The sequence below is a fragment of the Hyperolius riggenbachi genome, chromosome 1, assembly GCF_040937935.1.
Source record: "Hyperolius riggenbachi isolate aHypRig1 chromosome 1, aHypRig1.pri, whole genome shotgun sequence".
Taxonomy (NCBI): Eukaryota; Metazoa; Chordata; class Amphibia; order Anura; family Hyperoliidae; genus Hyperolius; species Hyperolius riggenbachi.
The window spans coordinates 386271537-386285636 of NC_090646.1; the positions used below are offsets into that span (position 1 = coordinate 386271537).

General features: G+C 45.3%; 1 protein-coding gene across 3 annotated transcripts in view; it reads left to right on the plus strand.

The window, feature by feature from the left end:
* The window catches only part of FOCAD (focadhesin), a 256927-nt gene that overhangs the window by 23327 nt on the left and 219500 nt on the right, over positions 1 to 14100 (plus strand). For all 3 annotated transcript variants that reach the window (XM_068234405.1, XM_068234403.1, XM_068234404.1), the window contains exon 3: positions 12064 to 12138. In XM_068234405.1, the coding sequence (XP_068090506.1) occupies positions 12064 to 12138 (75 nt within the window). The remainder of the gene's footprint in view (positions 1 to 12063; positions 12139 to 14100) is intronic.

Below are 14100 nucleotides of genomic sequence, written 5' to 3' on the forward strand. Positions count from 1 at the left end.
GTCTATGAGGGGCCGAATTTTGTGGAGCCGGTCAAAAGCAGGGTGGTCACTTTCATGACAGGTTTCGTCATCATTGAAGTGCAGGAAGCGCAGGATGTTCTCAAATCGTGTCCTGGACATGGCAGCAGAGTACAAGGGAACATGTTGTGATGGGTCTGTAGACCAATAAAACCGCAACACATTTTGTTTGATTAGTCCCATGTGTAAGAGAAGGCCCAAAAAAATTTTAATGTCGGAAACTTGGACTGGTTTCCACCGAAATGGCTGGGCAAGGAAGACATTCGGATTGGCAGTTAGAAATTGTGTGGCTCTACGGTTGGTCTCTGCCACGACTAGGTCTAAGAGATCCTGGGTGATGAACAGATAAAAAAAAGTCTAGGGGCGATCCTAGATTATCTGTCTCCACCTGGACTCCAGACTGGGCTGTGAAAGGGGGCAGTACGGGTGCGGCGGTATCAGGGGATTGCCAATTTGGATTTGCCAGCACCTCTGGTAAACTAGGGGTAGTACGGGCCCGTCTACTTGGTGGCTGCGACTGGGGTGTTACTGCACGTGCCACCGAACCAGTTTCAACTTCCATGCTGGTGCTCGCCACTTCACCAGGGTGTACGGAAGTACTGGTTCTAGGTCCAGGAGATGCTGTGCTGCTGGTGCCTGCCCCACCATGAAATCTCAGACGAGCACCACTCTGCTGCCCTTGAGGCTGATCCTGCGCCACTTGCGGTCCAACGACATGGGGTGTGGTACGCCTGGCTCTAGCCGGGACCTCAACCTCGTCATCGCTATCGGTCAGTGAGCCACTGCTCAATTCAGGTACAAACTCTGACCCAGATGATTCGTCGAATGGTTCGTCCCAATCGTCCTCATCCGACTGGGCCATGTACCTGAGAACCTCATCATCGGAATACCCCTTTCTTGCCATGGTGGACTGCTACATTTAGGGGGTATTCCTCTGAGACTACCCAGAAAAAAGAGCACCTACTTAGCGAAAGGGAGTATTTGAGCGGTAGAAAGCTGTGATCACTGAGTTTTGATAAAAAAAAATCAAAACTGACGTTTACAGTGCACAGCTAGTGTACAGTGGTTTTTGCAGTGATCAGAAAAAAAAATCTGTCACTGCGGTGGGGTGGGCTGAACGCAAGTGCAGGCGAACGATCAGACCTGATCGGGCAAACACTGCGTTTTTTAGTGGATCCTAGTGACCCTAATAGATCTGACTGCGATCAGTAATGATCACTTACAGATACTATATAGTAACAATGTTGATTAGCGACAGTGATGACGCTAATTAGTGACTGTGGTGCAGTGGGCTGAGCACTAACTGACACTAACAAAGGGGCCTAGCTAACTGGCCTAACTGCTAACACTAGTGATCTAAAAAAGTGACAGTTTCCACTGATCACTGTTTTTAGATCACTAGGATAGTGACAGGGGGGTGGTGGCGAGTGGGGAATCAGAAGCAATCAGAAACAATCACAGGGCAGTCGCGGGACAATCAAAGCCAATCACGGGCCAATCACAGCCAATCACTGGACAATCAAAGCCAATCACAGGCCAATCACAGGGCAATCACAGCCAATCACAGGCCAATCACGGGACAATCACAGGCCAATCACGGGACAATCACAGGCCAATCACGGGACAATCACAGGCCAATCACGGGACAATCACAGGCCAATCACGGGACAATCACAGGCCAATCACGGGACAATCAAATACAATGACAGCATAATCAAATACAATGACAGCACAATCAAATACAATGCACTGGGAAGGTGATGGGGGGGGGGGGGGGAAGGTCTGAGGGCGATCTGAGGGTGAGGGGGGTTGATTAGGTGCCCGCACGGGGCAGATTGGGTCCTGATCTGATGGGTGGCAGACACCGGGGGGTAACCGATGGGGGATCAGTGAGTGATTACAGGGGAGTATAGTTGTAAACAATGCACTGGGGAGGTTATCAGGAGGGGGGGTCTGAGGACAATCTGAGTGTCTGAGTGGGTGATCAGGTTCCCCCAAGGGACAGTTTAGGGTCTGCTCTGATGGGTGGTGGTGACAAGGGGTGATAGACAAGTGACAGACAGGTGATAGACAGGTGGTTAGTGGGTGAGGCAGATGTATACAGTAGTATACAGTATACAGGGGTGGGGGGCTGGGGGGGGATCTGAGGGTAGGGGGGAGTGATCAAGGGACCCTAGGGGGTAGTTAGGGACCTAACCTACAATATAGCGTCGGCAGACAGTGGCAGGGGGTGATTGATGGGTTTATTAGGGGGTGCTTGGGTGCAAATACTGCTGTGCTGGGGTGGTCAGGGGGGGTCCTGAGGGCTGGGGTGGGCGATCGGGTGGTCTGTGGGTGCAAAAAACCTGTTTTGTGCGCTGACTACAGGGCTGCCTCCTCCTCGGACGATCCGTGCGACGAAGAGTGCGGAGGAGGAGGAGGCAGCCTGTATAATACACTTTGTCATGTAAACAAAGTGTATTATACATTTCTATTGGCCCAGATCGTAATTTTAAACCCCGCCGGCGCTGCTAATTGGCCGGCGGGGTATCGGGCAAGGTGGGCAGGACCTTTCGCCGCGGGGAGCACGCGTCATAGATGACGCGATCGCTCCCCGGACTGCCTTAAGGACCCGCCGCCGTCAGGCGTATTGCGGTCCTTAAGGCATCCACTTTGCCGCCGCCCATGGGCTGTGGGCGGTCGGCAAGTGGTTAACAAAAACAAATATATATCCATTTCAATTATTTATTTTTACCAGTGAAACCAATATAACATCTCAACATTCACAAATATACATTTCTGACATTCAAAAACAAAACAAAAACAAATTAGTGACCAATATAGCCACCTTTCTTTGCAAGGACACTCAAAATCCTGCCATCCATGGATTCTGTCAGTGTTTTGATCTGTTCACCATCAACATTGCGTGCAGCAGCAACCACAGCCTCCCAGACACTGTTCAGAGAGGTGTACTGTTTTCCCTCCTTGTAAATCTCACATTTTATGATGGACCACAGGTTCTCAATGGGGTTCAGATCTGGTGAACAAGGAGGCCATGTCATTAGTTTTTCTTCTTTTATACCCTTTCTTGCCAGCCACGCTGTGGAGTACTTGGACGCGTGTGATGGAGCATTGTCCTGCATGAAAATCATGTTTTTCTTGAAGGACAGACTTCTTCCTGTACCACTGCTTGAAGAAGGTGTCTTCCAGAAACTGGCAGTAGGACTGGGAGTTGAGCTTGACTCCATCCTCAACCCGAAAAGGCCCCACAAGCTCATCTTTGATGATACCAGCCCAAACCAGTACTCCACCTCCACCTTGCTGGCGTCTGAGTCGAACTGGAGCTCTCTGCCCTTTACCAATCCAGCCACGGGCCCATCCATCTGGCCCATCAAGACTCACTCTCATTCCATCAGTCCATAAAACCTTAGAAAAATCAGTCTTGAGTTATTTCTTGGCCCAGTCTTGACGTTTCAGCTTGTGTGTCTTGTTCAGTGGTGGTCGTCCTTCAGCCTTTCTTACCTTGGCCATGTCTCTGAGTATTGCGCACCTTGTGCTTTTGTGCACTCCAGTGATGTTGCAGCTCTGAAATATGGCCAAGCTGGTGGCAAGTGGCATCTTGGCAGCTGCACGCTTGACTTTTCTCAGTTCATGGGCAGTTATTTTGCGCCTTGGTTTTTTTCACACGCTTCTTGTGACCCTGTTGACTATTTTGAATGAAACGCTTGATTGTTCGATGATCGCGCTTCAGAAGCTTTGCAATTTCAAGAGTGCTGCATCCCTTTGCAAGATATCTCACTATTTTTGACTTTTAATCCACACAAGATCACTGCGCTTACTGAACCCTGTAAAAAAGATAAAAAAATGCACATAGTGCCCAGCACTGTCTTCAACTAGTAACAATGAGCACCCCGTGCCGCACTCCAGGGGGTAGTGCCACCACCAGAATAGGACTATAAGGCTCAGCTCCCCCTTTGTGGGTACACTCACCAGAAGCGTGTCTTGTTAAACTGCGTATAACATCCACCTCCGTTAATCCAGCCAGCCAAGGAGTAGCAGAGTCACCGGGTAGCAGTAAAATCCATTTATTAAAATAGGCCAATTAAAATAATGCAGGCTTACAAACTATTCCGTAACCGCTCACCGCGGATATTACTAAGCAGCACGGACAGCTCTGCCTGCAACTTCCTCCTCTGACGTCAGCGCGCCTCCGACTCCGCCCTACGCGTTTCGTCACACTCCGTGACTCATTCAGGGGCTGGAGGTCATAGCCGACGTCGGATACATATACGCGCACACCGTGCCTCCTCCGCTATTAGTCACGCCCGCCGCACCGCCCTCTACTTGTTGCTAGACAGCCTCAATAGCGTGCTGGCATAATATCCCACGATGCGCGCACTACAAACATTTCTAAACCACTCCCTTCATGGAAGAATTAACAATATTTCCCACCTTCCCCCTTACATACCATGATATACTGTATAAATCCACAATATAATTCTATTGCAAACTCCCCATATGACCTATTAAAGTGACCTTACACATTTTAAAGTGCCACAATGCCTACTACTTAATACATACATAAACATATTACCTAAAACTCGTTCCTAAAGTGCAGATAAGTGCTAAAATACTTCAGCCCTAAAATACTTCAGGACAATCTCGCTGCGCTAGGAGTTCACCCCACCCTACGCCTGTGGATCACGGACTTCCTCACCAACAGGTCCCAGGTCGTTAGGTTAGGCACCATCTCCTCACAACCTAGGATCACCAACACAGGGGCCCCACAAGGCTGTGTCCTGTCGCCGTTCCTGTTCTCTCTGTATACGAACAATTGCAAATCCACTTTGGACTCGGTAAAAGTAATCAAATTTGCCGATGACACGACCATTGTGGGTCTCATCACCAAAAACGATGAGAAGGCGTACCGCCACCAGGTCGAAAGCATATGCAGCTGGTGCAGAGAGAACGGTTTGGTCCTAAACACAGCAAAAACGGTGGAGATGATTGTTGATTTCAGGAGGAGCGCTTCTACCCCGCCTCCAATCCACATGGATGGCATGGAAGTGGAAAGAGTCCCCAGTGTCCGCCTACTGGGCACAACTATCTCCAATGACCTGAGGTGGAACACCAACACGACCTCAACACAGAGGAAAGCCCAACAGAGACTTTTCTTTCTCCGCCAACTGAAAAAGTTCGGTATGGCCCAAAAACTGCTGACAAATTTCTACTCAGCCACGATCGAATCCGTCCTATGCTCTTCCATCCTGGTCTGGTACACCAGCTCCTCCGCCAGCGACAAGCTCAAACTGCAGAGGGTCATCAAATCTGCAGAGAGGATCATCGGAAGATCCCTTCCCACTCTGGACCTCCTCTACCACTCCAGGCTGAACACCAGAGCATTAAAGATCGCCAACGACCCCTCACACCCAGGCTACCGCTTCTTTAATCAGCTCCCCTCGAGCCGGAAGCTCCGGTTCCGATCCATCTACACCAGGACCTCAAGACATAAGAACAGTTTCTTTCCCTCTGCTGTCAACCTCCTGAACTCTCGCCATGGAAATGCCTATCCCCACCCCAAAATACCAAGACGCACTGAGGCACTTTGCACATAGCTCAAGCGTACTTTTTTTGGTTGTTTTTTTATTGTATTGTAACTTATGCCATTGTCTCCCTCTGCATACATGTTCTTTAATGCTCTGTTTTTCTGTATAATGTTCTGTTACTACTGCATGTCCTCTATCTGTAACTACTGTGTACCGTGTATCAGTACCCTGTAAGTGCCAAGCCCAATTCCGGGCACGACCCAGTCGTGCTTGGCGAAATAAAAGTTTCTGATTTCTAACTAGATAAACCTTTAGCAATCTGTTCCTATTAAAGTGACCTTAAATATTTATAGTGACATACATTATTAATTATACTTCACACCTATATTACGTATTCCCTATAAAGTACTTGGGTGCATACTAGATACACTTGTAATCTTCTACATATATAATCCACCCTTATGCTGATACTCCTATAATTTAAAGTGACAGTGAACTAATAATAAATACCCCCACCTATATATATATATATCATGATGCCCATTGTTACAATAATTAAGGACATCCAAGGTGTATACTCCCCTTATTCAACCCCAACTCAACACCAATTTATTTAACCACACATGTTAATAACCTTGTATACTGTGCATCACTCCAAACATTTCTATGTGCTAAGAAAGCCATAATAACTACATCCCCTTTAACATTAACCCCTAATATCCCCCTACACCTTAGGCATCATAATAATATCCACATCACCTAATCATTAGAGATGTAACAGTTTATATCCAACTCAATATTGAGTCCTCTAGGGGCAAGGGTCCCCAATCTATATATCCATTCCGTCTCTTTTTTACATAGCTGCTGCAATCGGTTAGACCCACGCCAATGCGATCGTACAGACTCGACCGCAGCAGCTTTGAGACATCCTGGATTTTTATCATGGGCTTCCAAATAGTGGGCAGACACACTTTTATATCCTTTCTTTATATTGTAAATATGTTGATATAATCTTTTCTTTAATGGCTGTGTGGTCCTGCCCACATACTGTTTGCCACACCCACAAGTTAAAACATATACCACATATGTGGTTTCACAAGTCATAAATTGCCTAATTTTAAAATCTTTCTGGAAATAATTTGACCTAATTATATCTGTAGACACACTAGCCGTGTCACTACAGATACAGCACCCTCTACATATAAAATAACCCGGTCTTTGCCATGGGGCTCTTGTTCTAACTGGCGGCTCAACGCAACTAGGTACCAAAATGTCCCTCAGATTCGGCGCTCGTTTATAAATAAATTTAGGCTTAGGTGGAACAATAAGATTAAGTTGAGCATCCTGCTGTAGTACCGACCAATATTTACAAAAAATCTTCTCCACTTCCCTATATTGTGCACTAAATGTAGAGATGAACGGGATATCAGGGGGTCCCCTCTGCTCTTGATTCTTTTCTACTATTAATCTCCCTCTATCCATTAATGCCACCTCTCTCTCTACATCCCCCATCATATTTAAATCATAACCCTTTTCCACAAAACGTTTAGTCAGAACCGATGCCTGACTATGATAGTCAGCCACCTTAGAACAATTCCTTCTCACTCTTTGGTATTGGCCTCTAGGGACCGCCTTAATCCAAGAGGGGTGATGGCAACTACCAGTCGGTATAAACCCATTGCGATCCGTTTTTTTGAAAAAACATCGGGTAAATAAAGTTCCGTCTTCCTTGAAGACGGTAAGGTCCAAAAAATCTATACTAGATAAACTCATCTGTGCCTCTAACTTAATATTAGGGTGTAACCCATTGATGACCTCCAAAAAATCACACCACTCCTGAACAGAACCCCCCCATATTATAAACAGATCATCAATGAATCTCCGCCACTCCACCACCCTCCCTGGGCACATCTGTATTGCCTCCTCCTCCCATTTAGACATACAGATATTTGCCAGGGCTGGGGCATAAGGTGCCCCCATGGCGCATCCCTAAATTTGTGCATAGAAGTCACCCCTATACCAAAAGTAATTCCTGGCTAATGCAAAATTCAATAATTCCAGCAGGAACTCTATTTGTAATACATGCAGAGTCCCCTGCCTTCTAAACGCCTCTTCAACCGCTTTAATACCCCCCTGGTGGTCAATGTTTGTATATAGTGATGCGACATCTGCTGTTACCAGCAGTGCCGCATCACTAATCTTCCTATTTTCCAGAACTCGCAATGTATGAGATGTATCTTTAAGTACCCGGGGTAGCAAACCAACCAATGGCTGCAAAAATAGATCCAAATATCTTCCCACCCTATAACTGACGGAATCTATCCCATTAATAATGGGCCTTCCCGGGGGGGAGGTCAAGGATTTGTGGACCTTGGGTAACTGATATATAATAGGGGTTTTAGGATTCTTTATTACAAGATGCTCAAATTCCCTCTCATTGATAAGACCCCCATCCAGTCCCCTTTTCAGTATCCCAATCAGTTCCCTCTTATAAGCAAAGACCGGATTGCCTCCCAATTTTTTATATGCTGTTTCATCTCCCACTAAATTATCCAATTCTTCAAAATACTGATCATGATTTAAAATAACAACCCCTCCACCCTTATCCGCAGGTCTGATAATTAGCTCTTTTTCTTTGAGCAACTTGCAGATTGCACGATCGTGATTCCTGATCCGGGAGGTCCGCACTCGCTCTAAATCACCGATTACCAGATTCTTAAAAACCTCAATGGTCTGTTTACTGGCATTGTTAACCGGGTTAAAGACCGAATTATTCCTCAAATTGGTGTGGGAAAAATTTCCACCTTGATTGATTTTATTAGAGGGGCCTTCTTTATCTAAAAAATATCTTTTAAGATTCAATTTCCTAACAAATTTGTGCACATTAATAAAGGTCTCGAACTTATTTAAATTATTTATCGGGGCATATTTTAGTCCCCTATCCAACAGTTTAATTTCCGATTTTTCTAAACTCACCCCACTCAGATTAAAAATTCCCTGCCCCTTTTCTATTCCCTTCTTTTCTTGTACCCCCCTCCTCCTCTGACTCCCCTTCTGGCTCTCTTTTTCGGGCAGCTTTCGGAGTGGGGTACGGCTCCATATACCACTCGTCCTGGCGGTATCTTGGTTTGTGAAAAAAAGGAGGGATCTCTTCATTCACATAAGGTTGTAAAGGTTCGAATCTGTTATACACCGGGAGTTCGGGAGTGTCCAAATGAAATCTCCCTCCACTTGGGCCCAATCCACCCCCTCCCCTATTAGGCCTAGGATGGAAGTTGGGAGGATTGGGTATATATGGGCGAGGAGGGTGTGGGGAATAATTATTATACCCTCTACCTCTTCCATACCCCCCCTCCCCCTGTTGGGTGGAACATAAGGCTGTGGTTGTGGCTTTGGCTGAACCGGGGTAGGTCTAACTGGATCTTGCCCTCCCACTGCCCCCCCTTTTGGTCTCACCCCTCCATTTTCTATTCCCTTCTGTTCTTCCTGAGGACTAACTCCCACATTTGAGGTAACTTCCATTTGTTCTGGGGCATTATCACCTGCCTTAACCTTCTGCCACTTATAAGCTTCATTACTCTTATATGCTGCAATATCCTTACTAAATTGCTTTTAAATAGGCATTGTGGCACTTTAAAATGTGTAAGGTCACTTTAATAGGTCATATGGGGCGTTTGCAATAGAATTATATTGTGGATTTATACAGTATATCATGGTATGTAAGGGGGAAGGTGGGAAATATTGTTAATTCTTCCATGAAGGGAGTGGTTTAGAAATGTTTGTAGTGCGCGCATCGTGGGATATTATGCCAGCACGCTATTGAGGCTGCCTAGCAACAAGTAGAGGGCGGTGCGGCGGGCGTGACTAATAGCGGAGGAGGCACGGTGTGCGCGTATATGTATCCGACGTCGGCTATGACCTCCAGCCCCTGAATGAGTCACGGAGTGTGACGAAATGCGTAGGGCGGAGTCGGAGGCGCACTGACATCAGAGGAGGAAGTTGCAGGCAGAGCTGTCCGTGCTGCTTAGTAATATCCGCGGTGAGCGGTTACGGAATAGCTTGTAAGCCTGCATTATTTTAATTGGCCTATTTTAATAAATGGATTTTACTGCTACCCGGTGACTCTGCTACTCCTTGGCTGGCTGGATTAACGGAGGTGGATGTTATACGCAGTTTAACAAGACACGCTTCTGGTGAGTGTACCCACAAAGGGGGAGCTGAGCCTTATAGTCCTATTCTGGTGGTGGCACTACCCCCTGGAGTGCGGCACGGGGTGCTCATTGTTACTAGTTGAAGACAGTGCTGGGCACTATGTGCATTTTTTTATCTTTTTTACAGGATTCAGTAAGCGCAGTGATCTTGTGTGGATTAAGTGTATTGCGGGGTGGAGTGACCCTATTCATTGCTGCGATCCCCTGAATAGTTTGATTACTTTGTCCAGTGGAGCGCAGTATCTTCTATATTGTTGGTATTTTTGACTTTTCTGAGCCTGTCAAGTCCTTCTTTTGACCCATTTTGCCAAAGGAAAGGAAGTTGCCTAATAATTATGCACACCTGATATAGGGTGTTGATGTCATTAGACCACACCCCTTCTCATTACAGAGATGCACATCACCTAATATGCTTAATTGGTAGTAGGCTTTCGAGCCTATACAGCTTGGAGTAAGACAACATGCATAAAGAGGATGATGTGGTCAAAATACTCGTTTGCCTAATAATTCTGCACTCCCTGTATAGCGGTAAAAAATCTCTTACCGCATGTGTGATTGTGAATAGAGCCCATTGTGTCTGTATTAGTGGTTGGGAGAAGTAAAAGGCTGTACTTGTTAAGGTGGCCAATAATTATCCAATCTTTTTCATCCAATTTCACTTAATCTATGTATTATAAGGGTAAATTGAGTGAATGGATACTTTAGACAGTTCTCTAACATGACATAGAAATGGTAAGATTGGATGAAAAGTATTGAATACTCAGTGGCCACCATTAGGGAGACAACATAATTATATTTGATATAAGGGGATAATATGGCTGTAACTTTTGCGGGAGAATTATAATAGGTATACTTTTCTTGATTGAAGAAAAATGCTGTAAAGGTAGCCATACATCTAGCAATGTATCGGCAGATTCGACCAAAAGACAAATTTCTCAGTTGAGATCTGTCAGCTGCCCATACACCACAGGCCGATTCCCATTCCAATTTCATACTGAAATCGATCCGGAATCGGCCTTGAGCGCAACATCTGCCGTCCCTAATGTAAATGTGCCTCCTGTAAAGGTTACATTACCTGTCCGCGGCCTGCAGTTGTCCCCCACTGCTTCCGGGATATCTCCTCTGCATACACGTGCGCCCTTACTAGGAAACCACGTGGGGAGAGGGGAATGTGCCCAAAAGCCAGCGGAGAGACAAGCGCAGGCCTCAGACAGGTAATCTAGCCTTTACATGGGGCATCGGGGGGACATTTACATTAGGGGGGGACAGCGTCTGGGGTTTCGTCACGTTCGTTGGGGGATTTGCACGCCGTTACTGCCGGCGCACTCGATCGAGCAACATCTTGCAGCATGCGTGATCGAGAATGCAACCAATTTTGTCCAGAAATTGTGCGCTTTATCGGTCGGGCATGCGCTTGGCGACATTGATTTTCATCCAATTCGATTATAATAATTGAATTGGATGGTCGATCGGCTGCCAAGTCTGCTTGATGTATGGCCACCTTAATTGTTATAGAGGGAACATTGCTTTACTGTACTTCCTGGAAGGGGGATCATGGCTTTACGTCTGTCCTGTGTGGATCTATTCTTCCGTCTTAACAATTTCTGGGGTTGACTCTCGCATTTGCTCATGTACAGTTGGTATATCTGATCAAATGTACATGCGAGAAAGATGCCAAATGATGCAGACATAGGCCTCGATTCATAAAAGTGCTGTCGGTAGGGTAAATCCGTGCGGGGAAACACCGCTGTCGGTATTTCAGCCTTCTGGGTGGTCATTCATAAAAATGTTTCTAGTTGTGATAGGAGTGCGGAGATATCCCGCTGTAGGCTAGCGTTAGGCTGTCGGTAGGCATGCGGAAACAGGAGAAGCTGGCCGAGTCCCTCCATGCGGTGTTCTCTCTGCTGCTGCTTGGGAGGTCTGTCGCATTCACTGCAATGTATTCCGCACGCTTCTCGCCACATCAGAGGTAGCGGTAATCCCCTTCTGCATACCGCTTCCTCTAATCTTTATGAATTGACATTTGTTACTTTTGCAAAGCTAATCACCGCGCAAGGTGGTAATTTATCACTCTGCTCGCGAATGTCGGCTTTTCATGCGGAAAAAGCCTTTATGAATACAGATTTTGCTATGTGGTCGGTAAAGTGAGCTGTTTTTAGCATTTCCGCATGCGGGAATGCTTTATGAATCGAGGCCATAGTGGATAATGCAAAGCACAAAACTCAGTAGCAGAGCATTTGAAGGTTTTGTACTTTTATCTTAAAAGATAATCCTGGTGTGCGTCTTCTCTTTTTGGCTTTTTGATTCAGGCTGTTGCTCATCTAATAGCATCCGTACTGAAAGAAAATGCATCCTTGGGGATTATTAAGCAGTCTACAAACCAGGTAAGAACAATACTCTTGGGATTGTAGATTACATTTCATTCAGTAGAGTTATTTGTGGAGAAGAGAAATCCTGGGGCTCTGGTTCGCTATAACTTTACTTGCACCTTGTAAAGGTGTGAATGAACACACAGTTGATCTTTTTGCCCAAGAGGATCATTCATGAGAAATTGTGAGTGTGAGCACATCAAAGATAAAAGATAATCCTCAGTGCTCTCTATTGCACTCCCGCACACTGAAGCCTGCAAACACCCCGTGCTAAATAGTGGAGACAGTGACCATCACCAAAAAAACCATATTTGCTGGAGTCAGGGCTTAAATCATACACTGGGGGTACACTTCATTGCAACAACTCAAACTCTTTAAAAGAAAACACGCGTTTTAAAGCAATAGGGACCAGTGTGCATGGACCCACAATGTGAGTTTTCTTTTAATGATTTTGAGTTGTTGCAATAAAGTGTAATCCCCAGTATTGAGCGTGGGGTGTCTTCAGCCTTCACAGTGTGTGGGAGTGCAATACAGAGCGCTGAGGATTATCTTTTATCTTTGACATACTGTTCCATGGCGTTTTGGAAAACCTTTGGCTGCAGATTGTTAATACACTGTGCTTATATTACATCTCCATGCTCCCATGAGTGTGAGTACAGGTATTCCCCTGGCATTGTTGGCTTGCACTTCAGCAATCTGGCAGTTTGGATCACTCTTGCTGGTTGATGGCTTTTGCTGTGTCCCCCAGAGGGATACTTCCCTCCCTTCCCTTCCACACACTCCAGAACAGGCTGCTTGGCAGATAGTCAAGTAATGTTTATACAGTGAGTTTCCTAAATTGTAAACCAAAAGAATCACAGTCAGTTGCTTCAGGCGGCATCCATTGGGCTTGATTCCCCAAAAATTCTAACAGGAGCAGACCCAACATATCTCATCAGAGGGTAACGGTTGTATACTCAAGAATTGCACAAAATGCCTACTGCTGTTGGACAAATAAATGCCACATGCCCTGCGAGGCTCCTGAAACAATTGTCAGATTCATTGTGATTTTCGGGCACAATAAAGAGTGTGCTGTAACCGTTGAATTGGTGTGCTGATGGACTTTGTTGACTCCCAATAATAACATCAGCAAGAGACACAGCTAACTTTAGAATAAAATACGTAGACTTTTATTATCATCCAAATACATTTTATCAGTCATTGAAAGTGCACAAAACAGACAAAAAAGCCCAAACAAGCACGTGGGGTGCAGACATACCCCTAGAGGCACAGAGTCTATTTTTGTGTCACAATGGAACTGTACATTGATGATCCAATATCAGCATATGTGTAGTAGAATAAATGCATGAGAAGAGTGCCATTGTAGGTATTGTTATCAAACAGTGCCTGCCTACAAAAGTCATTTTTTGTGATTGAGTACTCTTTGCTGTCTCGTGCATTATGTCTACTCATTTAATCATGAGTACTTTGTCCTAATATTGCCAATAAAGTTGATATGCTAAGTTAAAATCCTATAAATGCTGATATTGGATCAATGTATAGTTGCATACTGACACAATTCAGACAGTAATAAACTAGATTTGAGAAAACTGAATGCTTAATAAAGTGCCAAATAGAACACAAGAACAACAGTCAAATGACATGCGGTTCATATAAGCAGGGAAGAAAGGAAAGTGAAGGATTAAACAAGTAAATAAAAAAATAAAAATAAAAAGAAGTACAACCCTGGGACCCATCAGGTCAACCAGCTGTCACACTGAATGAGGTGCTGTGATACCTGGGTAGATGGGGATTGAGGACAGACATCCCATGTTCTATTGTCTATATCTGCTTATTTAATTGTGTGTTGTTTACTGAGTGTCCATCCATTGTTAGAATACTGTATATACTCGCGTATAAGTCTAGAAATTTAGGTCTATATGTATACTAATAGTGACATTTCCATTTGCATCAATTTACCTAGTGGTAAGTGACACT